The sequence below is a fragment of the Dasypus novemcinctus genome, chromosome 19, assembly GCF_030445035.2.
Source record: "Dasypus novemcinctus isolate mDasNov1 chromosome 19, mDasNov1.1.hap2, whole genome shotgun sequence".
Lineage (NCBI taxonomy): Eukaryota > Metazoa > Chordata > Mammalia > Cingulata > Dasypodidae > Dasypus > Dasypus novemcinctus.
In genome coordinates this window covers 6145699-6169441 of record NC_080691.1, presented here as the reverse complement: position 1 = coordinate 6169441, position 23743 = coordinate 6145699, and the positions used below count along the sequence as shown (strand labels likewise).

Here is a 23743-nt window from a genome sequence, read left to right as displayed (position 1 = left end):
TAAAAATAAAAATAAAATTAAGAAATATATTTATTCAAGTTAATGAGTAAAATTATATAAAAAGACAAGCAGTTCATCTACAAAGGATTAGATGTTCAACTGTTCCAAAAAATCTTTAAGAATTTTAAAACACTTTTTGGGAAAAGAGGTGAGTCACCTTTTATTAGTGTCATATGGGGAGCCATGTATATCTGTCCACTTCTCTGCTTCTGCCACACTCAAGCGCTGCTATCTCTGAAACCTGACACACCTGCAGTCTGCCTTGAACTCAGTTCAGTACTTGTCTCCACACAGCAGCCAGTAATCTTTAGAAAATGTAGCTTTGTCATTCTACTGCTTCAAACTTTTTGAGTAAATCCAAACTTCTTATAATGACCTGCATGCCCTCGCACGATCTAGTTTCTTCCAACCTCTTCAACTTCACCTCACATCAATTTCATCTCTTCAGCCACAGTGGATTCCTTTCTGTTTCTTGGACTGCAGTGACCTCCTCTACCTTTGGAACTTTGCATATGTTGTTCCTTTAATTTGGTAGGCTCCTCTCAGTTTTTAGTATGCCATATACTAGGAGGTTCTTCAACATAAAAAGGAATTTAAATATCACACAGCAGGTAATGGTAACTCATACCTGTCAGACTGTTCAATGGGAGGAATGAGAAGATTTACAGATACCACACACCAAGCACACCAGAAAGGCACACTGGAAGCTTCCAGGTTCTCAGTCTGTATAGAGGTAGGAAGGAAGCAGAATATTCTTCTGCTTAAGATATCAGACTGCTATTCTATATCCATGAATTCACTTCTGTGTTCTCTATGGGTGTAAAATAGCAATCTGAGAAATGAGAAGGGAGAAAGAAAAAATAATATAATAAAGTAAACTAGGAAGAAATAGGGTCACCTATAATGAGGAAAAAATTATGACTTCTTGAAGAGGAGGAAAGAAGCCTAACACTACAGGCTGGTAGGCAGCAGGGAAGAGAAGGACAAGAAGAGGCTGCGAAGAGGAACCTGACGGGGAAGGGAGGGCCTACAGACTCGGCCATCAGTCACAGCGTGGCTAACGGGATGCACGTGATTGTAAACTTCTGGCAGTGAAGACAAATATGGATGTGGAGACCAAATGTACATCATAGTAGTTGAAAAACCATGATGCACTCACGTCACCATCCCGAGTCAACTCTAAAGACTTAGAAATGTGAAAAAAAAAAAACAGTTTTCTACATATTTCAAAAGTGCCAACCCATAGTTAAAAAGCAGAAATTTAACATTCACCATGTTCCATATGCCTGATTTGTTCTCATCTGACAAGTTTCGACTTAGGATGTCTTCATATATTATCCATGGCTCTTGTCCTTGCTCTAGTATAAAAACTGCATCAGATTTGATAATTTGACACCTTTGTTACTGTTAACACAGAGGCCTGGACTCAACTGCTGGGGCTAAGGGACTATTAAATATGAAGAATGTTTTTTATTATGAAGGCTGTGAAATAAAGCAAGGAAATAAAAACCTTCCAATGCAGTTTAGAAATCAAAGAATCTTTGATATCTAAAACTTAAATCCAAAATCACTGAACACCTCAGAGGCCCCTCAGAGGCACACGTAAGTTACATAAGAAGAGGTTCTTACCCAAGAAAACTAGATTGCTATAGTTCTCCGACATCACATCTCTGTATAAGTTCTTTTGAGTAGGATTCAATAGCCGCCACTCCTCCAAGGTGAAATCCACAGTCACATCCTCAAATGATATCTGGAAAACCACAATCTCTGTTAAATCCAAACTGATTATCATTAGGTCTTGTAAAATACAGGCTTTTTCTTAATTTGTGGTCATCCTCTAAGATGGCCCCAGAGCTCTCTGACTCCTGGTATCCTCTCTTCTGTGTCATCCTCCCCTTAGTGAATGCTGGACTTACTGACTTGTTTCCAGTGACTGTAATAGAGAAGAAGCAAGGGAGGTACGTCAAGTTCAAATAAAAAAGACTATGGCTTCTGTCTTGGATGCTCCCGCTTGCTCTCTCTGGGACAACCAGGTACCATGACGTGAGGCAAACGTGGAAAGACACACATGGGTAGGAACTGAGGACATCCACCTGAGTGAGCATGAAGAGGTCCATCTGAGCTTGCCGATGGCAATGCGATGGAGCACAGAACTGAATCACTGCCCTATTGCACCTTGAAATGACTGCTGGCCCTCTGGACACTTTGTTACAGTCTCATGAGAGACCCTGAATCACAGACACCTGTGTGAACAAGGTGGGAGGTTCCTAACCCAAAGGCACAGTGAGATAATATTTGTTTTCAGTTGCTTAGGTTTGGGATAATTTCTTGCAGAGCAAGACATAACAAATACAATATACTAATCTTGCATTATACTTTGGAGGAGAAACAAGAATGCTATTAAAATACTATCATCTGGAAGCGGACTTGGCCCACTGGTTACCACATGGGAGGTCCAAGGTTCAAACCCCGGGCCTCCTTGACCCGTGTGGAGCTGGCCCATGCGCAGTGCTGATGCGCACAAGGAGTGCCCTGCCACGCAGGGGTGTCCCCCGGGTAGGGGAGCCCCACGCACAAGGAGTGCGCCCCGTAAGGAGAGCCACCCAGCACGAAAGAAAGTGCAGTCTGCCCAGGAGCGGTGCCGCAAACACACGGAGAGCAGACACAAGATGACACAACAAAAAGAAACACAGATTCCTGGTGCCGCTGATGAGGACAGACACAGTCACAGAAGGACACACAGCAAATGGATACAGAGAGCAGACAATGGGGGTCGGCGCAGAAGGGGAGAGAAATAAATAAAAAATTAAAAAATCTTAAAAAATAATTATGATTGTGGGAGAATCAGCAAGATGGCAGCAGAGTAAGGAGCTCCTAGAGTCAGGTCCTGCTACAGGGCAGTTAGCAAACACCCAGAGCTTGCTGGAGCTGCTGAAGCACTTGTTTGGGGACTCCAGGAGACCAGAAAAGCATCCTGCAACCTCCTTGAAGGTGTGGAAGGAGGAGACTGCCCATCTGCAGAGAAGACTCATAAGTAGAGGCTCCATGCCCTGGAGGTTGGTTCCTATCCTCTACTGGAGGCATAAGCCACCTCGGGAGATGTTCCATGGCTGGAATTGAAAGCTCCACTTGCCCAAAACGGGGGAGGAAGAGACAGCTGGGCATCAATTTCCACTACTGATGAGTAAATTCAGGGGTCTACAGTATAATTCTGAGAACAGCTGAAATTTGAGCCTGTCCAAGTCATAAAAAGGCTAGGAACTGCCATCTTAACTACGCTCCTAGCAAGAGGGGAAGCAGGATGGACTGAAAATCCCAGTGCTGGTGGGGATGAGCTTCTTCCCATCCAAATCATATTGCAGTTCTAGCCTGGGCCCCAGTGCCACCTCCAGCAGGGAGGAAGGTATGGGGACCTGCACCAGCCTCTCAGGGAAATTACTGGCCAAGCCGTGGAGGTCGGTGATTATCCTGCTTTAGCGGCACGAGCCGCCCCAGGAGCTGTTCTGTGATGGGAATTGGAAGCTCCATTTCCCAGAAACAGGCAAGGAGGTGACGGTGGCTGCTGATTTGAGCTACTGTGTGGCAGACTTAGTTGGTTAAGACATAACCCTGGGAACAGCTGGGGTGTGAATCAGCCCAAATCAGAAAGAGGTCAGAAGCTGCCATTCTGACTCCAATCCCAGCCTGGGGGGAAGCCGGGTTGACTGAAACTCTCAGTGCTGGCAGGAACCAGTTTCTTTCACACAGATCAGCTTACAGCCCACCTAGGCTTCAGCTCCACCTCTGGCAGGGAGGAGGCTGAGGAGCCCTGCACCAGCCTATCCAGGTAACTGCAGGACACTCTGGTGGCACAGACTGAAAATCAGAAGTCTACCAGGGCAAAAATGTCACCTTGGACCTGCACTGCATAGATTGCTGCCCACACCTGCAGCTCCATCCCTGCTCCAGGTAAGGGAGAAAGGGACATGAAGCTTCATCAGTCTCTCTGGGCAACTGCAGTCTAAGCCTGCACATGGATTATTCCAAACAGCTGCAACTCTGTCCCTACCAATGGCAAAGGAGAAAGTTGGAAGAACCTTCACTGGTCCCTGGCGCAATGTGGAGAGTTGGAGCCTGCACAGCTTAGAGCACCAACTACATGCTTGGCTCCTACTGCACAACCAGCAAGGGAGAAATGATAGGAAGCCTGAAACTAAAGACAAAAACTGTACCCAGAAAAAATACTCTAGTAAGCCAGATGTGAAGACACCAAAAAAATTACAATCAAAACAAAGAAACAGGAAGCTATGGCCCAGTTAAAGGAATAAGATAAGCCCCCAGATGACATAAAGGTGTTGAGACAACTAATTATAGATGTTCAAACAAATCTCCTTAATAAATTCAATGAGATGGCTAAAAAGATTAAGGATATTGCGAAGACACTGGATGAGTACAAAGAATTTGAAAGCATACATAGCAAAATAGCCTATCTTATAGGACTGAAAGGTGCAATCAATGAAATTTGAAAAACATTGGACTCATATAATAGCATGTTTGAGGAGGAAGAAGAAAGGATTGGTGAGCTTGAAGAAATGGCCTCTCAATGTGAACATATAAAACAAGAGATGAAGGAAAGAATGGGAAAAATTGAGCAAGGTCTCAGGGAACTAAATGATAGCAAAAGGCATATAAACATATATGTCATGGGTGTCCCAGAAGAAGAAGAGAAAAGGTGCAGAAGGAATATTTTAAGGAATAATGGTAGAAAATTTCTCAACCCTATCAAAGGACATAGATATCCCTGTCCAAGAAGCACAATGTACTCCCATCTGAAAAAATCCAAAGAGACCAACTCCAAGACACATATTCATCAGAATGTCAAAGGCCCAAGACAAAGAGAGAATTCTGAGAGCAGCAAAAGAAAAGCAATACATAACATATAAAGGATACCCAATAAGATTAAGTGCTGATTTCTCATCAGAAACCATGAAGGCAAGAAGACAGTAGTCTGATACATTTAAGATACTATAAGAGGAAAACTCCCAGCCAAGAATCTTATATCCAGCAGGACTAGCTCTCAAAAATGAGGGCAAAATTAGAATATTCATAGATAAACAGAAACTGAGAAAATTTCTAAGCAAGAGACCAGAATTTCAGGAAATACTAAAGGGTGTGCTAGAGCCTGAAAAGAAAAGACAGGAGAGAGGGGCCTGGAAGAGAGTCTAGAAATGAAGATTATATCAATAAAAATAACTAAAAGTGCCAAAAGAGTGGTGAAAATTAAATATGACAGATAAAACTCAAATACTCAGGAATAAACTTAACCAATGATGTAAAGCACTTGTTTTCAAAAAACTGCAACTCAATGTTAAAACAAATTTTTTAAAAAGCCCAAAATAACTGGAAGAACATTCCATGCTCATGAATTGGAAGACTAAATACCATTAAGATGTCAATTCTACTCAAATTGATATACAGATTTAATGCAATCCTGATAAAAATTCCACCAGCATTGCATTAAAGAAAAAATTGAAAACATGATCATTAAATTTATTTGGAAGGGTAAGGAGGCCTGAATAGCTAGAAACATCATAAAAAGGAAAAGTGATCCCTCATCTCCAGCCTTTAAATCATAATACCAACCTATAGTGGTAAAAACAACATGGTACTGGCCTAAAGACAGACACAATAGACCAATGGAACCAAATTTATGGGTCACAAACAAATTCTCACAGGTATGGTCCACTGATTTTTGACTAGCCTGTCAAACTCACACAGGTAGGGCAGAGCAATCCATTCAACAAACGGTGCTGAAAGAATTGGGCATCTATAGCTGAAAGAAAGAGGACCCCTATCTCACACCTTACCCAAAAATTAACTCAAAATGGTCAAAAAACTAAAAATAAAAGCAAGAACCATAAAACTTCTAGAAGAAATTATTGGAAAATATCTTCATGACCTGGTGGTAGATGGTGGATTCTTAAAGGAGATAAGAAGAGGACTGAGTGGACTACTGATGTTTAATGTATGTAGAAGTTTTAATTAGCTTTACTGTAAAATTGTGGAAATGTACAGAGTGGGTGGTAACACCCAGTAACAGCTAGTTTATAAATGGGGATGTGACTAAAGATGGTAGTCTAGTCATATAAATACCAATTGACAGAATGCTTGAGAATAACCTATCAAATGGATAGCACAATAAACCAAGAGGTGGGTGAGAATTATGGTTGATGGTACAGATGCAAGCATGTCTTTTGTTAGCTAGAACAATGTATATCACTCCGCAGGGTGTTGGGAATGTGGAGAAGCATGGGAAAAATACAGCTGGAGTGACCTATGGACTGTGGTTAGTAGTAATATTATAATATTCTTGCATCCATGCAAATGATGTACTGTGTTGATTCTGAGGCAGTATGGAAAATGTGAGCCAAATGTACACTATGGACATGGCAATAATCAGATGATATTATTTGATCTGTAGCAAATGACACACACATTGTGGTGTGTTGATGGAGGGGTGTTGTTTGGGAATTCTGCACATGTGCACAATTGTTTTATAAGTTTACAACTTCTGTCATAAAAAATATATTTAAAAAATAATAATAGGGTGGGTTGGGGGAAAAACACACCAATGTTAAGGTAAGGACTACGATTAGTAGTAAGGTTTTGATAGTGTTCTTTCACGGTTTATAGCAGATGTCTCAGGACAGAGCCGGGTGTTGGTGGAGGGTTGATGTATGGGACCCCTGTGTGATGTTATGCATGTTTGTTTTGTAAGTTCTCAACTTTTATTATACACTTAATTGTTACTGTATGTTCATATATAGGATCGGTTAGGGGGAAAATACTTTGTTTAGTAATATTTTGACAATGCTCTGTAATCATTGCTTAAAAAGGTTTAAAAACAATGCAAGTTATTAGTGGTAGGGTGAGATGTTATATGTGTTTGATGTTATATGTTTGTTTTGTGAGTTCACAACTATTACACACTTATTGTTTATGTATGTTTATGTATGAGTGATATATTTCAATGAAATAAATAAAATAAAAAAATTTGATATAGCCTAAAGGTTGAAAGACAGAATGATTAATAAGACACAGTACATCAAAAAAAAATAAGAGTTGACATATGAAAAACAAAAATAAAATGGAGAAAGTAAATAGTGCATTTACAGTAATATTGACTGTGAATGGATTAAACTCCCCGATCAACAGATACAGGCTGAGAGAATGAATTAAAAAAATGAGCCATCCATATGCTGCTTATAAGAAACTCACCTTAGACCTAGGGATACAAACCGGTTCAAAGTGCAGGGCTGGAAAAAGATACTCCACCAGAAAAGAGAAGGGGTAGCTATATTAATATCAGACAAAAAAGACTTTAAATGCAAAAAAGTTACAAGAGATGCAAAAGGCCATTATATATTAATAAAAGGGACAATCCATAAGGAACATATAAAAGTCATAAATATCTCTGCATCTAGCTAGGGTGCCCCAAAATACATGAGACAAACTCTGGAAAAACTGAAGGGAGAAATAGACATCTCTACAATAATCTAGATGAAAGAAACATCTTTCATGTACCAACCTACACTGATGGTACAAGAAATATAAGAACTTAACAAACCAATCACATTTAAGGAGGTTGAATACGTACTTAATCAAAATCTCCAGCAATGAAAAGTTCAGGACCAGATGGCTTCACAGATTAATTCCACCAAGCATTTTGAAAAGAATTAACACCAATCCTGTTACAACTCTTACTGAGAATTGAAGAGCAGGGAAAATTACCCAACACATTTTATGAAGCCAATATCACCCTAATACCAAAGCCAGAAAAAGACAGTACCAGAAAAGAAAATTACAGACCAATCTCTCTAATGAACATAGATGTAAAAATTCTCCACAAAAGACTTGCAAATTGAATCCAACACTATATCAAAAGACTTATACATCATGACCAAGTGGGACTTATTCCTGGTATGCAAGACTGGTTCAATATAAGAAAATCAGTCAACATAATATATCACATTAACAAACTGAAGGGAAAAAAAAACACATGATCATCTCAATTGACGCAGAAAAGGCACGTGACAAAATCCAGCATTCCTTGATAAAAACATTTCAAAAGATAGGAGTAGAGGGAAAATTCCTCAATATGATAAAAGGCATACATGAAAAACCCACAGCCAACATCATACTCAAAGGGGAAAGGTTGAAAGTTTTCCCTCTAAGATTGGGAACAAGACAAGGATGCCCACTGTCACCACTGTTATTCAATATTGTACTAGAAGTTCTAGCTAAGGTAATTAGATGAGAAAAGAAAATTAAAGGAATCCAAACAGGAAAAGAGGATGTAAAACTCTCACTGTTTGTGGATGACATGATCCTATATTTAAAAAATCCTGAAGTATCCATGACAAGGCTACTTGAGCTAATAAATGAGTTCATCAAAGTGATAGGATACAAGATCAACAAGCAAAAATCAGTAATGTTCTTGTACACTAGTACTGAACAATCTGAGGAGGAAATCAGGTGAAAATCCCATTTTCAATAGCAACAAAAAGACTCAAATACCTAGGAATTAATTTAACCAAAGAAGAACAGGACCAATATACAAAAAACTACAAAACAATGCTAAAAGAAATATTAAAAGACTTCAACAATTGGAAAGGCATTCCATGTTCATGGATTGGAGGAATAAATACCATGAAGATGTCAATCTTACCCAAACTGAATTATAGATTCAATGCAATACCAATCAAAATCCCAACAGCTTACTATACAGAATTAGAAAAGGGAATTACCAAATTCATTTGGAAGGGAAAGTGCACCTGAATAGCCAAAAGCCTTCTAAAAAAGAAGAGTAATGTAGGAAGAATTTCACTGCCTGACCTTGAAACATATTATAAAGCTACAGTGATCAAAACAGCATGATACTGGCATAAAGACAGACACATCAATCAATGGAACAGAACTGAGAACCCAGAAATAAACCTTCACCTATAAAGTCAACTGTTTTTTGACAAACCTATCAAATTAATGTTAATAGGACAAATGTCTTTTCAACAAATGGTGCTGGGACAACTGGATATCCATAGCCAAAGAATGAAAGAGGATCCCTATCTCACTCCCTATACAAGAATCTACTCAAAATGGATCACAGACCTAAATACAAAAGCCAGGACCGTAAAACTACTAGAAGGAAATGTAGGGAAACAACTTCAAGACATAGTAGGTGGTGGTTTCTTGGACCTTACACCCAAAGCACACCCAACAAAAGAAAAACAAGATAAATGGAACCTACTCAAAATTAAACACTTATGCACTCCCAGGACTTTGCCAAAGGGTGAAAAGGCAGCCCACACAATGGGAGAAAGTATTTGGAAACCACATGTCAGATAAGGGTTTAATATCCAGGATATATAAAGAGATGTTACAACTCAACAATAAAAAGACAACTCAATTTAAAAATGGGCAAAAGACTTGAATAGACATTTGTCCAAGAAGAAATACAAATGGCAAAAAGCACATGAAGAAATGCACATCACTAATTAGGGAAATGCAAATCAAAGCCACAATGAGCTATCACTTCACACCTATCAGAATGCCCACTATTAAAAAGACAGAGAACTACTAGTGCTGGAGAGGATGTGGAGAGATAGGAAACTTCTTCACTCTTTTGGGAATGCAGAATGGTACAGCCACTGTGGAGGACTGTTTGGCATTTCCTAAAGAAGTTAAATATAGACTTACCACGTGACCCTGCAATACCACTACTGGGTATATACCCAGAAGAACTGAGAGCAGTGATACAAACCAACATCTGCATACTAACATTCATAGCGATATTCATGATTGCCGCAAGCTGGAAATAACCCAGGTGTCCATCAGCAGAAGAATGGAAAAACAATGGAGGTCTATTCACACGATGGATTATGCGGTTGTAAGAAGTGAAGTCATGAAGCATAACAATATGGGTGAACCTAGAGGACATTAGGTTGAGCAAAGCAAGCCAGAGAGAAAAGGACAAATACTGTATGAATGTGTTACTATGGGCCAAATATATAAATTGTATGACTCAAAAAAAATTTATATGTATAAGGTGCCTTTAAATGAGAAATGTATGTTATTATTCAACTATGTTTTCTTTTTAGTTTTTAACTGTTTATATTTTCAATTATTAAATGTACAAAATAAAAACAAAAATTCTACATACATTAAGTGCTCCTTTTCAGCCCTCATTCTATCTCCTACTAATCTATACTCTAGATTTTAACTCTTTATGTTTATTCTTTGTATTTAGTTCATATTAGTGAGACCATACAATATTTCTTCTTTTGTGTCTGGCTTATTTCAATCAACATAACATCTCTGAGGTTCATTCATGTTATCATGTATGACCCACTTTTACTTCTTACTGCAACATAGTATTCCACTCTATGTGTATTCAAAATTTGTTTACCCATTCAATGGTTGATGGACACTTGGGTTGTTTCCATTTTTTAGCAATTGTGAATAATGCCACTATGAACGTTGGTGTGAAAATGTCCATTTGCATCACTGTTTTCACTTTTGGATACATTTCTAGTAGAGGGATTGATGGATCATATGACAGTTCTATATTAGGCTTCCTGAGGAACTGCCAAGCTGTCTTCCATAGAGATGACACCATTCTACAATCTGACCAGCAGGGAAGGAGTGTTTGAATTTCTCCACATCTTCTTCATCATTGTTTAATGCTTTTGAAAAAAAAGCCATTGGGGAAATGGATGTGGCTTGAGTGATTGAGACGACAAGCTGACGCAACAAAAGACATGAAGAAACCATAATTAGAGACACAACAAAGCTGGGAGCAGAGGTGGCTCAAGCAATTAGGCATCTCCCTCCCACATCAAACATCCGGGATTTGGCTCCTGGTGCCTCCTAAAAAGTATAGCATAAAACAGACACAGTAAATGCAAACAACAAGGGGGTGGGGAAATAAATTTTAAAAATCTTTAAAAAAAAAAAAAGTCCATTGTACAAGGTGTGAAATGGTATCTCATTGTAAGTTTGATTTGCAGTCCCCTAATAGTAATACTGAACATTTCTTCATGTGCTTTTTCATAATTTGTATTTCCTCTTTGAAGAAATGTCTAAGTCTTCAGTCCATTTTTTAATGAGCTTGCTTGCTCTTTTATTGTTGAGGTGTAGGATCTCTTTATACAGCATGGAAAACAAACCATTATTGGATATGTGGTTTCCAAGTACTTTCTCCCATTGAGTGGGTTGCCTTTTCACACTGTTGACAAAGTCCTTTGGATCACATAAGTGTTTAAATTTGTAGAGGTCCCATTTATTAGGAGATAGCAGGGATTGAAGCTGGGACCTCATTCATACATGAGGCAGGTGCTCAGTCACTGAGCTACAGTCACTCCACTACCACCAGGTCTAGATGTTCCCTTACATTTTCTTCTAGTAGTTTTATGATTCTAGCTTTTATATTGAGGTCTTTGATCCATTTTGAGTGATTTTTGTATAAGGTATGAGACAGGGGTCCTCTTTTTTGCTTTTGGATATGGATACTGAGTTTCCCCAGCACCATTTGTTGAACAGACTGCTCGGGAGATGTGACAGTCTGTTTCTGAAGCATCAATTTGGTTCCACTGGTCTATGTCTATTTTTATGCAAGTACTAGCTGTTTTTACCACTGTAACTAAGTAACATGCTTTAAAGTCAGTCAGTGAGAGTCCTGCAACTTCATGCTTCCTTTTTAACATGTTTCTGGATATTCAGGGCTCATTACCATTCCAAATAAATTTGATAATTATATTTTCCATTTCCTTAATAAAGGCTTTTGGAATTTTTATTGGGACTGCATTGAATCTGTGTAACAATTAGGGTCAAACTGACATCTTAAAGATACTTAGTCTTCTAATCCATGAACATGGATTGTTTTTCCATTTATTTAGATCTTTGATTTTTTTTAGCAATGCATTGTAATTTTCTGAATAGAAGCACTTTACACCTTTGGTTAAGTTCACTGCTAAATATTTGATTCTTTTAGATGCCAGCATAAATGGAATTATTTTCCTAACATACTCCTCAGATTGCTCATTACTTGTATATAGAAATACTACTGATTTTTGCATATTAATCTTGTATCCTGCCAAGCTGCTGAACTCGTTTATTAACTCTAGTAGCTTTGTTGAAGTTTTCTGGGACTTTCTAGGTAGGAGAATATCATATGCAAATAGCAAAAGTTTTACTTCTTCCTTTCAAATTTAGATGGCTTTTCTTTCTTTTTCTTGGGTAACTGCTCTACCTAGAACTTCCAGCACTTTATTTTTTTTTTTTTTAATTATTTACTTTTAAAAATTACATTAAAAAAATATGAGGTCCCAATCAACCCCACTGCCCCCACCCTCCACTCCCCCCACAGCAACACTCTCTCCCATCATCATGACACATCCATTGCACCTGGTAAGTACATCTCTGAACATCACTGCACCCCGTAGTCAATGGTCCACATCATAGACCACACTCTCCCACGTTCCATCCAGTGGGCCCTGGGGGGATCTACAATGTCCCGTAATTGTCCGTGAAGCACCACCCAGGACAACTCCATGTCCCGAAAACGCCTCCACATCTCATCTCTTCCTCCCATTCCCCAAACCCAGCAGCCACCATGGCTACCCTTCCCACACCCATTCCACATTTTCTCTGTGGACACTGGATTGGTTGTGTCCATTGCACATCTATGTCAAGTGGGAGCTTAGATTCCACATGGATACTGGATGCACTCCTGCTTTCAGTTGTAGACACTCTAGGCTCCATGGTGTGGTGGTTGACCTTCTTCAACTCCATGTTAGCTGAGTGGGATAAGTCCAATAAATCAAAGTGTAGGAGCTGAAGTCTGTTGAGGCTCTGGGCCTGGGTGTCATATTATCAGTCCAGAGATTCAAATCCCCTAAATATATCTTAAACCCCAGCACCAACTACAATTCCAATAAAGTAGCATGCAAGTCTTGTGAGAAGAGATCCCCTCTGAGTCCAATTCCATCATGCAGAAACACCAGCTCCAAAGAAGGGCCATCTGCCATGGCAGTGAACCCCATCTGCCATGACCATAGAACCCGTGGGTCTCTTTATCCCTCAAAAGAACCAATACCTGGGGTTGTATCTACTTTATCTGTCTCTTAGACTCTGCTCAGTTGTGCATAAGGGCATTCCTTCTGACAACCTCCAGACTCTTTTTTAGAGACTCATAGCCTTATAATCTCATTTCTCCTTTCCATTTCCCCCTTACATTAGGTCAAACAGCATTTTGAAGTCATGTTATTATATGTAGACAGGGATATTCTGCTGATCCGTATTGAACCTTTAATTCAAAGTCATTTTCTAGTTGCATTTTCAGCTGGTATGTGGTAGTAATCCCTTGGTGCCAGGAAGGCTCATCCCCGGGTGTCAGGTCCCACGCTGGGGGGAATGCACTGCATCTACATTCCTGCACTTTATTGAACAACAGTCATACAGTGGGCATCCTTGTCTTATTTCTGATTTCAATAGGAAAGCTTTCAGTCTTTCGCCATTGAGAACAATGTTAGATGTGGGGTTTTCATACACGGCCTTTATCATGTTGAGAGAGTTGTCTTCAATTCCTATCTTTTGGAATATTTTTATCAAGAAAGGATGCTGTATTTTGTCAAATGCCTTTTTCTGCATCAATTGAGATGATCATGTGATTTTTCTTCTTTGATGTATTAATACGGTGTATTATGATTGATTTTGTGTTGAACCCTTGCATGCGAGGTATAAAACCCACTTGATTATGATGAATAATACTTTAAATATATTTTTTTAAAGATTTATTTATTCCTCCCCTCATCTGCTCTGTGTCCATTCACTATGGGTTCTCTGTGTCCACTAACCTCTTTTAGGAAGCACTGGGAACCAAACCTGGGAACTTCCATGTGGGAGAGAGGCACTCAATCACTTGAGACACCCCCGTTCCCTGCTATGTTGCCTCTCTCCTTGTGTTTCTTCTTTTGTGTCTACTTGTTGATCAGCTCACCATGTCAGCCCATTGTGCCAGTTCGGGAGCTCAATCACTTAAGCCACATATGCATCCCTAATGTATTATTGGATTCAATTAGTGAGTGTTTTGTTGAGGATTTTTGCATCCGTATTCATTAGGGATATGGGTCTGTAATTTTCTTTTCTTATACTATCTTTATCTGGCTTTGGTATTAGGGTAATATTGGCTTCATAAAATGAGTTTGGTAGCAATCCTTCAACTTTTTGGAAGAGTTTGAATAAGACAGGCATTAAACATTTTGAATGCTTGGTAGGATTCACCTGTGAAGCTATCTGGTACTTGGCTTTTCATTTTGGGGAGTTGTTTGATGAATATTTCTATCTTTTTACTTGTGATTGGTTTGTTGAGGTCTGCTATATCTTCTAGGATTGGTGTAGGTTTTTCTATTTCATCTACATTGTCTAGTTAGTTGCATACAGATCTTCATAGTTTCCTTTTATGGTTTCTTTTTAATTTCTGTGGGGTCAGTAGTAATGTCCCCATTTTCATTTCTAATTTTTGCATCTTTTATTTGTCAATCTAACTAAGGGTTGGTCAATTTTGTTAATCTTGAAGAGTCAACTTTTGGTTTTGTTCATTCTTTTTTTTCTCTCATTTATTTGTTCTCTTATCTTTGTTATTTCATTCCTTCTGCTTGCTTTGGGAATAATTTGCTGTTCTTTTTCTAGTTTCTCCAGCTGTGTAGTTAGCTCATTAATTTTAGTTTTCTTTTTTAAAAATTTAAGTACTGAGGGCTATAAATTTCCCTCTCAGCACTGCCTGCACTGCATCCCATAGGTTCTGATATTTTGTGCTCTTGTTTTCATTTGATATATTTATAGATTTCTCTCACAATTTCTTCTTGGACCCTCTGATTATTTAAGAGTGGGTTGTTTAATCTCCATATATTTTTGAATTTCCCCCCTTTCTACCTGTTGATTTCCAGGTTTATTTCACTATCAGAGAAAATGCTTTGAATAATTACAATTTTGTTAAATTTACTGAGATCTGCTTTGTAAACCAACGTATGATCTATCCTGGAGAAAGATCCATGAGTACTTGAGAATATATATTCTGCTGCTTGGGTGTGTACTTTTCTGTACATGTCTATTAGGTTTAGTCCACTTACCATATTAATCAAGTTCACAGTTTCTTCGCAGACCTCTGCCCAGATGTTCTATCCAATGATGAGAGTGGTTTTCTGAAGTCTCCAAATATTTTTATAGAGACATCTATTTCGCCCTTAAATTTTGACAGTGTTTTGTCTCATGTAATTTGGGGAATCCTGGTTACGTGCATGTACATTTATGATTGTCATTTCTTCTGGGTGTATTGCCCCTTTATTAATATATAATATCTTTCCTTGTCTCTAAGAGCAGCTTTGCTTTTAAGACCTATTTCATCCAATATAAGTATAGTTACTCCATTTTTTTTTCTTGGTTACTGCATGCATGGAAATATCTTTTACCAGGCTTTCACTTTCAGTCTATTTGCATCCTTGGGTCTAAGGTGAGTCTCTTGAATATAGCATACAGATAGCTCATATTTTCTTATCCATTCCATAGGTCTATGTGTTTTGACTGGGCAGTTTAATCCATTAATGTTCAATGCTATTACTGTAAACGTAGCTCTTCACTCATTTTGACCTTTGGGTTTTATCTGACATATCTTATTTTCTCCACTGTTTTTTCATTTTTACTGATATAATCTTTATTTCTAGATTCTCTTCCAAACCTCTCACTCCTGTCTTTTCTTTTCAAACTATAGTACACACTTCAGTATTTCCTGCAAAGCCCACCTCTTGGTTACAAATGCCAGTTTCTGTTTATCTGTGAATATTCTAAACTCACCCTCATTTTTGAAAACCAATCTTGACAGATACAAGATTCTTGGCTGTAAGTTTTTCTACTTCAATATCTTTTTAAAAAATTTATTCTTTAAAATTTTATTTCTCCCCCCTCCCTCCACTGTCTACTCTCTGTGTCCATTAGCTGTGTGTTCTTCTGTATCTGCCTGTATTCTTATTAGGTGGCTCCAGGAACTGATCCTGGGACCTTCTGGAGTGGGAGAGAGGCAATTATTCTCTTGCACCACCTCAGCTCCCCCGTCTGAGTCTCCTACTGTGTTTCTTTTTGTTGCATCATCTTGCTGTGTCAGCTCTCCCCATGGGCCAGCACTCCTGCACGGGGCAGCACTCAACATGGGCCAGCACTCTGCGTGGGCCAGCTCGCCACACGGGCCTGCCTGCCTTTACCAGGAGGCCCTGGGCTTTGAACCCTGGACCTCCTATATGGTAGATGGGAGTCCAATTGCTTGAGCCACATCCACTTCCCCTTGCAGTATCTTAAATATATCATGCCACTGCTTGCCTGCCTCCATGATTTCTGATCAGAAATCAGCACTTAATCTTATTGGGCATCACTTGTATGTGATGCATCACTTTTCTCTTGCTCCTCTCAGGATTATCTCTTTATCTCCGGCATTTGACATTCTGACCTCTCTCAGAGCAGGCCTATTCAGATTTATTTGGAAGGAAGGACATTTTGCTTCTTGGACATGGATATCTAGGTGCTTCAATTGGGTTGGGAAATTTTCTACCATGATTTCTTCAAATATTTCTCTATCCCCTTTCCCTTTTGGGACGACCGTTACCAATGACATCTATATTTGCATGTCTCTTACCATCAGTTATTCCCATGAGACCCTGGTGAATTTTTTCCATTCTTTTCTTTTACCTGTTCTTTTGTATGCTTCCAGAGGCCATGGCTTCAAACTCATGATTTTTTGTTATGGCTTCTCAAATTTGCTGTTATATACCACAGGGTGCGGTCACCCCTCGGGCTGAAGTGTGGTTTGCTGGCCTGGCGGGGGAGCAGCCGCGGCAGGCCAAGCCGCTGCACCCATAATAGGGTGGCTGGTCTGACTCACCGCCACCCCTGAAGGGAGCTCGGCATGGGCGCAGAGTGCCCTCGTGTCTCCCCTTCTCGGCAGCCATGCTTCCGCGGCCACCCCTCCTCCCGGGTGGCACCACACGATGCCTGTGGGGCAGTACCCTTCTTCTTCCTTCTCCCTGCGCAGGCGCAGGGTGGAAAATTCCAGTCTGCCCTTTTCCCCTCCCCCGACAGCAGCAACAGCCAGGCGTGGGCAGAAAAATCCAGTCTGCCCTTTTCCCCTCCCCCAACAGCAGCAACAGTCAGGCGTGGGCGGGAAACTCAAGTCTGCCCTCCACCCCAGCAACAGCAGCCACCAATCCCTAAACCCTGCCCCTTCCCCCAGCAACAGCGACAGCCAATCCCTAACCACCACCCCTCCCCCGTCCAGTACCGCCCACTGACCTTTCGCCGGCAACCAATCAGAACAGGGCGTGGCTTCGACCAATCAGCCTTCTCCAGCCCCTATAAAACTGTTGCCTCTCCCTCAATAAAGTGGACTTGCGTGTTTACCTTGTCTCCGCGGTAGTTCTTCTGCCGTGCGCCCTCCAGTCCTGAGAGCCCCCGACAAGGGCCTGGCCTCCCTTGTCCCCAGTTCATCGCCTGCTTCTCGGGGCGACCCCTTCGTCGCCTGCTTCTCCGGGCGACCCCTTCGTTGCCGGCTTCGCCGGGCGACCCCGTCAGCCAAACCGCGCAACCCCTTGTGAGACCGATCCCTCGTCTGCTGCCGGACCGACCCCTCGTCCCAAGTGGGACCGACCCCTCGTCTGCAGCCAGACCCCACCTCTACCGACCTAGCAAACCGTCGCAGTTGGCGCCCAACGTGGGGCAAGGCAACCCCACCACAGCACAACATGGGGCAAGGCAACCCCACCATAGCCTCATTCCATAACCTGGCGGCCCCCCCCTCTCCTCTCTTCTCACCTTGGGACTTCTCTCGTGCAACATTGCTGCTACCTGAGCCTTGGCTACCTCATACGATCCACGGCGGTCTGGGAGAATCGCTGGATGGCTTTCTCCTTCCATGTCGGGGGCTTATACTGACCCGCTATGATTAAGAGGAGCCTTGGATTTCTCGGGAGCGTGCGCTTGCACGTCTGAAGTAATCCTAGCACAGCCCTACGCCCTCCTCTCTTCTCACCTTGAGACTTCTCTCGTGCAACATTGCTGCTACCTGAGCCTTGGCTACCTCATACGATCCACGGCGGTCTGGGAGAATCGCTGGATGGCTTTCTCCTTCCATATCGGGGGCATATACCGACCCGCTATGATTAAGAGGAGCCTTGGATTTCTCGGGAGCGCGTGCTTGCACGTCTGAAGTAACCCTACCATAGCCCTACGCTCTCCTCTCTTCTCACCCCTATCTTTTCGCTCTGCATTGCTGCTCCTGAACCTTGGTGACCTCATATGATCCACGGCGGTCTGGGAGAATCGCTGGATGGCTTTCTCCTTCCATGTCGGGGGCTTATACCGACCCGCTATGATTAAGAGGCGCCAATAAAACTCTCAGGAGCACGTGCCTGAGCACCTCCACCCCTGCCTTCACCTCTGCCTCCTCCCCTCCGTGCTTGCTCCCCTTTGCCTTGCTCCACTGCTCGTCGTCCCGCCCTCCCCTCGTCGGGGCCTTCTCTTGGCCCGCGACCACCGTCGGAGTCCCATCGGCTCCGACCCCTCGTCTCACCGCGCACCTCGGCTCCCATCGCCGCGCTCTCAAGGTAAGGGCCCCTTTTCTTATCGGCTCCAAAAGGCCATTAGCAATGGGTAACATCCTATCTGCTAAGCAAGCCCCGCAAGTTCGGGCCCTCGCCGGTCTCCTAGACACTCACCGGTGTAAGATCTCTTTGAAACACCTCCAAGTATATTGGGACCTTCTTCTCCCCTTTAATCCGTGGCTTACCACGTGTCAGCTTTGGGACCCGGACACCTATACTCGCCTTATAGATAGGGTCACTTTTGCTGTGGAGCAGGAAGGTAAAAGATTCCCTCCTGGCTTATTACAGGCAACATGAAGTCCAGAAGAAATCTTGAAGGGTATAATCTATGATATGCTATATAAAAAAGGATTTAAAAGCAGCTATACCAGAAAGTAAGAATTATGAGTCAACTGTAAATAAATAATATATTTCTGTTAATGTGTTGTAATTGTTCTGTGTTTGTCTGTCTGTTCGTTCAATGTCAACATATATTGTGATACCTCCGGATGGTAAATATAAATTACTAGAAATCTTTAAAAGAGCTCTATTCAAATGGCCAAAAATTAAATAAGCGCTTATATTAATACTTAAGTTTATTATATTAATACATAAGTTTAAATGTTAATAAGATATCTACAATTTTAAAAAAAATTGTAAGTCTTAATTAAAAAAATTAACTGTACATCTTCATAAAAAGTTGTTCTTGCCTAGATTAAAATGAATAACTTATTTTTCTTCACAGAATATAAAGAATGTAAAACTTATATGAATATTAAAAAAGGTTAAAAGTTTGTAAAAATGCTAACTGAAATGTAATAAGTTTTGCAAAAAGACGTATTTTGTCCTAAAGTAGGATGGCTAATTTTTCATAAACTCTTGAAACTTAATTTGCATGCGGCAAGTGTAAAAGGTATTGTGATAACTTTACGTAAGGGAATGTGTTCTGTAAAGATAAAATTTATCTTCAATAGTTTACATTAAGGTATTAAATGGCTAATTCCAAAAGGTCATTCTTAAATATATATATATAAAACCGAATTGATGATAATAATAATAAAAGGTAAATAAAAAAAATTAATTAAAAAAATAATAATAATAAAAGGTAATTTCATAACAGGAAAGATTAACAGCAACCAAGCTCCCCTGCCAACTTGCTTTTAGGAAACGGTTTCTAATATTGCATGTTACTAAGTATTTAAAGAAAAGTTAGTCTGAAGGAAACAGAAGATGATTTTGTCTTTGCAGCCATTGTCTATTTAGCAACACCCCTCGCTATCGGCCTAGCCACTGTTGCGCCGGACGATTGGAACCTTAAACAAAGACTCCTCCTCACTGTCATCTTCCTATCTATCATTACTATATTTACTGCCCTCATTCTCCTTCGTTTATAAAGCAGTCTCCTACAAACCACAAAGCTTCTGTCTTAAACATACCATTCTCAACCCTATCCTCTAAATGATCTTCTCACTTCCCCCACAGCCTTTAATACTTTATTTCTTCCTCATAACCTTTGCTTTCTTGATAATATTTTCCACCATCTGTCTAGCTGCTACCGCCCCAGAAGATTGGAACCTCGGCCAACGAATTCTACTCTCCATCGCCTTTCTGTTTATTATCCTCTTTTATGCTTTACTCCTTATCTTCCTCCCATAATGACTTCACCAAGCCTCCTCTTGTCCAAAACCGTCACCCTTCTTTTCCTCACACTCCCCATTGCACTCACCAACCCCAGCCATCAGCCTTTTAATTGGACAGTAAGCCTCTGGCAGGAAAAAGTAATCCTCTCCTACAATGTCTTCGCTGCCAAGGAGAGATCAACTACCTGCAACGCGCTGTCATCCTGGACTTTTAACAACAGATGGATCTTATAGCCGCCGAGATCAACAAGAATTGGACATTGGCCACCCTTGCTTGCAACGGCAAGATACCACCCCCTAAATTGTACATTTATATCCCCGTCATACTCACCTCCCTCTTCAGCCCCGCTTCCCTCATTGCTTACTGCCTCTTGGGCCTCAGCTACTTGTTGCTGCTGCCATCCTGGTCCTTATTTGAAAAGGGGGAAATGCGGTCACCCCTCGGGCTGAAGTGTGGTTTGCTGGCCTGGCGGGGGAGCAGCCGCGGCAGGCCAAGCCGCTGCACCCATAATAGGGTGGCTGGTCTGACTCACCGCCACCCCTGAAGGGAGCTCGGCATGGGCGCAGAGTGCCCTCGGGTCTCCCCTTCTTGGCAGCCATGCTTCCGCGGCCGCCCCTCCTCCCGGGTGGCGCCACACGATGCCTGTGGGGCAGTACCCTTCTTCTTCCTTCTCCCTGCGCAGGCGCAGGGCGGAAAATTCCAGTCTGCCCCTTTCCCCTCCCCCGACAGCAGCAACAGCCAGGCATGGGCAGAAAAATCCAGTCTGCCCTTTTCCCCTCCCCCAACAGCAGCAACAGCCAGGCGTGGGCGGGAAACTCAAGTCTGCCCTCCACCCCAGCAACAGCAGCCACCAATCCCTAAACCCTGCCCCTTCCCCCAGCAATAGCGACAGCCAATCCCTAACCACCACCCGTCCCCCGTCCAGTACCGCCCACTGACCTTTCGCCAGCAACCAATCAGAACAGGGCGTGGCTTCGACCAATCAGCCTTCTCCAGCCCCTATAAAACTGTTGCCTCTCCCTCAATAAAGTGGACTTGCGTGTTTACCTTGTCTCCGCGGTAGTTCTTCTGCCGTGCGCCCTCCAGTCCTGAGAGCCCCCGACAAGGGCCTGGCCTCCCTTGTCCCCAGTTCGTCGCCTGCTTCTCGGGGCGACCCCTTCGTCGCCTGCTTTTCTGGGCGACCCCTTCGTCGCCGGCTTCGCCGGGCGACCCCGTCAGCCGAACCGCGCAACCCCTTGTGAGACCGATCCCTCGTCTGCTGCCGGACCGACCCTTCGTCCCAAGTGGGACCGACCCCTCGTCCAGAGCTGGACCGACCCCTCGTCCGCAGCCAGACCCCACCTCTACCGACCGAGCAAACTGTCGCAACAGGGTATTTTAAATTTCACTTATTGTACCTTTTGCCCCTGTAATTTATTTTTCTATGTACGCTTCAAATTCTTCTTTGTGCCCACCCAGTGTCTTTTATTCCTTTTTTTATTTAGGAGGTACCAGGGATTGAACCTGGGACCTCATGCACGCAATACTTACTAGTGCTCAACCACTGAGGTATATAAGCTCTCCCCAGTGTCTTTAAAAAAAAAAAACACACCACAATTCACCCCTTTACTTATTTTTAAAAATTTATTTTTATTTATTTATCCCTCCCCTTGTGGCTTGCTTGCTGTCTGCTCTGTGTCCATTCATTGCGTGTTCTTCTGTGTCTGCTTGTCTCCCTTTGTTGTGTCATCTTGCTGCACCAGCTCTCTGCAGGGCATGGGCCATCAGCTCTCTGTGGGTGTGGGCCAGCTTGCCTTCACAAAGGGGCCGTGGCATGTGATTCCAGCGCCTCCCATATGGTAGACAGGAATCCAATTGACTGAGCCACAGCCGTTTCCCTTCACAGTGTCTTTTTAATTTCCTTAATCTTTTTAGCTATCTCATTGAATTTATTAAGGAGATTTGCTTGAATGTCTATAATTGTCTCAACTCCTTTATGTCATCTGAAGGCTTAGCTTGTTCCTTTGTGCCATATATTCCTGTTTCATGGTATGGATTGTAATTTTTTGTTGGCTTTTTTTTTTTAAAGATTTATTTATTAATTTCTCTCCCCCCTCCCCGTTATCGGCTCTCAGTGTGTTCTTCTATGACCACTTCTATCCTTATCAGTGTCTGTGTCACTTTTTGTTGCGTCATGTTGTGGTGTCAGCTGTCCATGTGTTCAGCGCCATTCCTGGGCAGGCTGCACTTCCTTTCGTGCTGGGCGGCTCTCCTTACGGGGCACACTCCTTTCGTGTGGGGTTCCCCTACGCGGGTGACACCCCTGCGTGGCATGGCACTCCTTTCATGCATCGGCACTGCGCGTGGGCCAGCTCCACATGGGTCAAGGAGGCCCGGGGTTTGAACTGCAGACCTCCCATGTGGTAGACAGACGCCCTAACCACTGGGCCAAGTCCGCTTCCCTGTTGGCGTTTTCGCAGCAAGTTTACTGGACGTATTCATTCTGACACAATTTTTCTCTTCAGTCTATGATTTTCTATTTGATTGGTTTTGTGCTACAGTCCCTCTTTGATACTTGAATCAACTTAATTTGGAACTTTATAGTGGCTCGTGTATAGCTAATCTGAATTTTTTTCAGCTCTTGTTTATCTGTTTCTTGCCTTTTCTCCCTTGTTGGTGGCACAGTAGGAGTTGAGGATGCAGTTGGTACTCTAAGCTGTGGAAGCTGAAGATGCCCGCATTGCCCAAGGAACTGATATAACTTCTCCTTTCTCCTCTGTCAGGGGAAGGGATGCGGCCACAGATGTGAGCAGCAAACTATGTGCATCTAAACTGACTGAATTTGCCCAGGTAGAATGATGAAGCACTGGCCCCCCTCCTCCCCAAGGGTGGGGATGGAGCAACAATCTAATCTATGAGGGTCGAAACTGCCTGCAGTTGCCCTCAGAGGCTGAAAAAGCCCTGTCCCTCGTGCCCTTTCAATGGTGGGGACTGAAACCACAGGAGTGTCCAACAATTTAATTGGAACGGCCTTAAACTGGGTGCAGTTGCTCAGAGAGACTTAGAAACATCACCCCTCTCCTGTCCTGTCAGGGGTGGGGATGGAGCCACACATGTCCAACAATCCAGTCCATACAGAGAAGATGGGCAAACACTGCCCTCTCCTATCCTATTGGGGGGCAGGGATGGAGCCACAGATGACCAACTATCCAATATGAATGGTTTACAATCTACTAGTTGCTGGGAGAGGCTTCCTCCCCACCAGAAGAGGGCCTGAGCCTACACTATGACTGCAATCAGATCTGGGTGGAAAGAAACCAGACCCTACTGTCACTGTGATTTTCAGTCAGCTTGGCTTCCCCTGATGCTGGGGGCAGAGTTAAAATGCTGGCTACCCATGCGCATTGCTGATGCACGCAAGGAGTGCCATGTCACACAGGTGTGTCCCTTGTGCAGGGGGGTCC

General features: G+C 42.3%; 1 protein-coding gene across 9 annotated transcripts in view; it reads right to left on the bottom strand.

The window, feature by feature from the left end:
• Positions 1-23743, bottom strand: part of ZNF605 (zinc finger protein 605) — a 41166-nt gene that overhangs the window by 6541 nt on the left and 10882 nt on the right. For all 9 annotated transcript variants that reach the window (XM_058281154.1, XM_058281156.1, XM_071209722.1 and 6 more), the window contains one exon: positions 1630-1750. In XM_058281154.1, coding sequence (XP_058137137.1) covers positions 1630-1750 — 121 coding nt within the window. The remainder of the gene's footprint in view (positions 1-1629; positions 1751-23743) is intronic.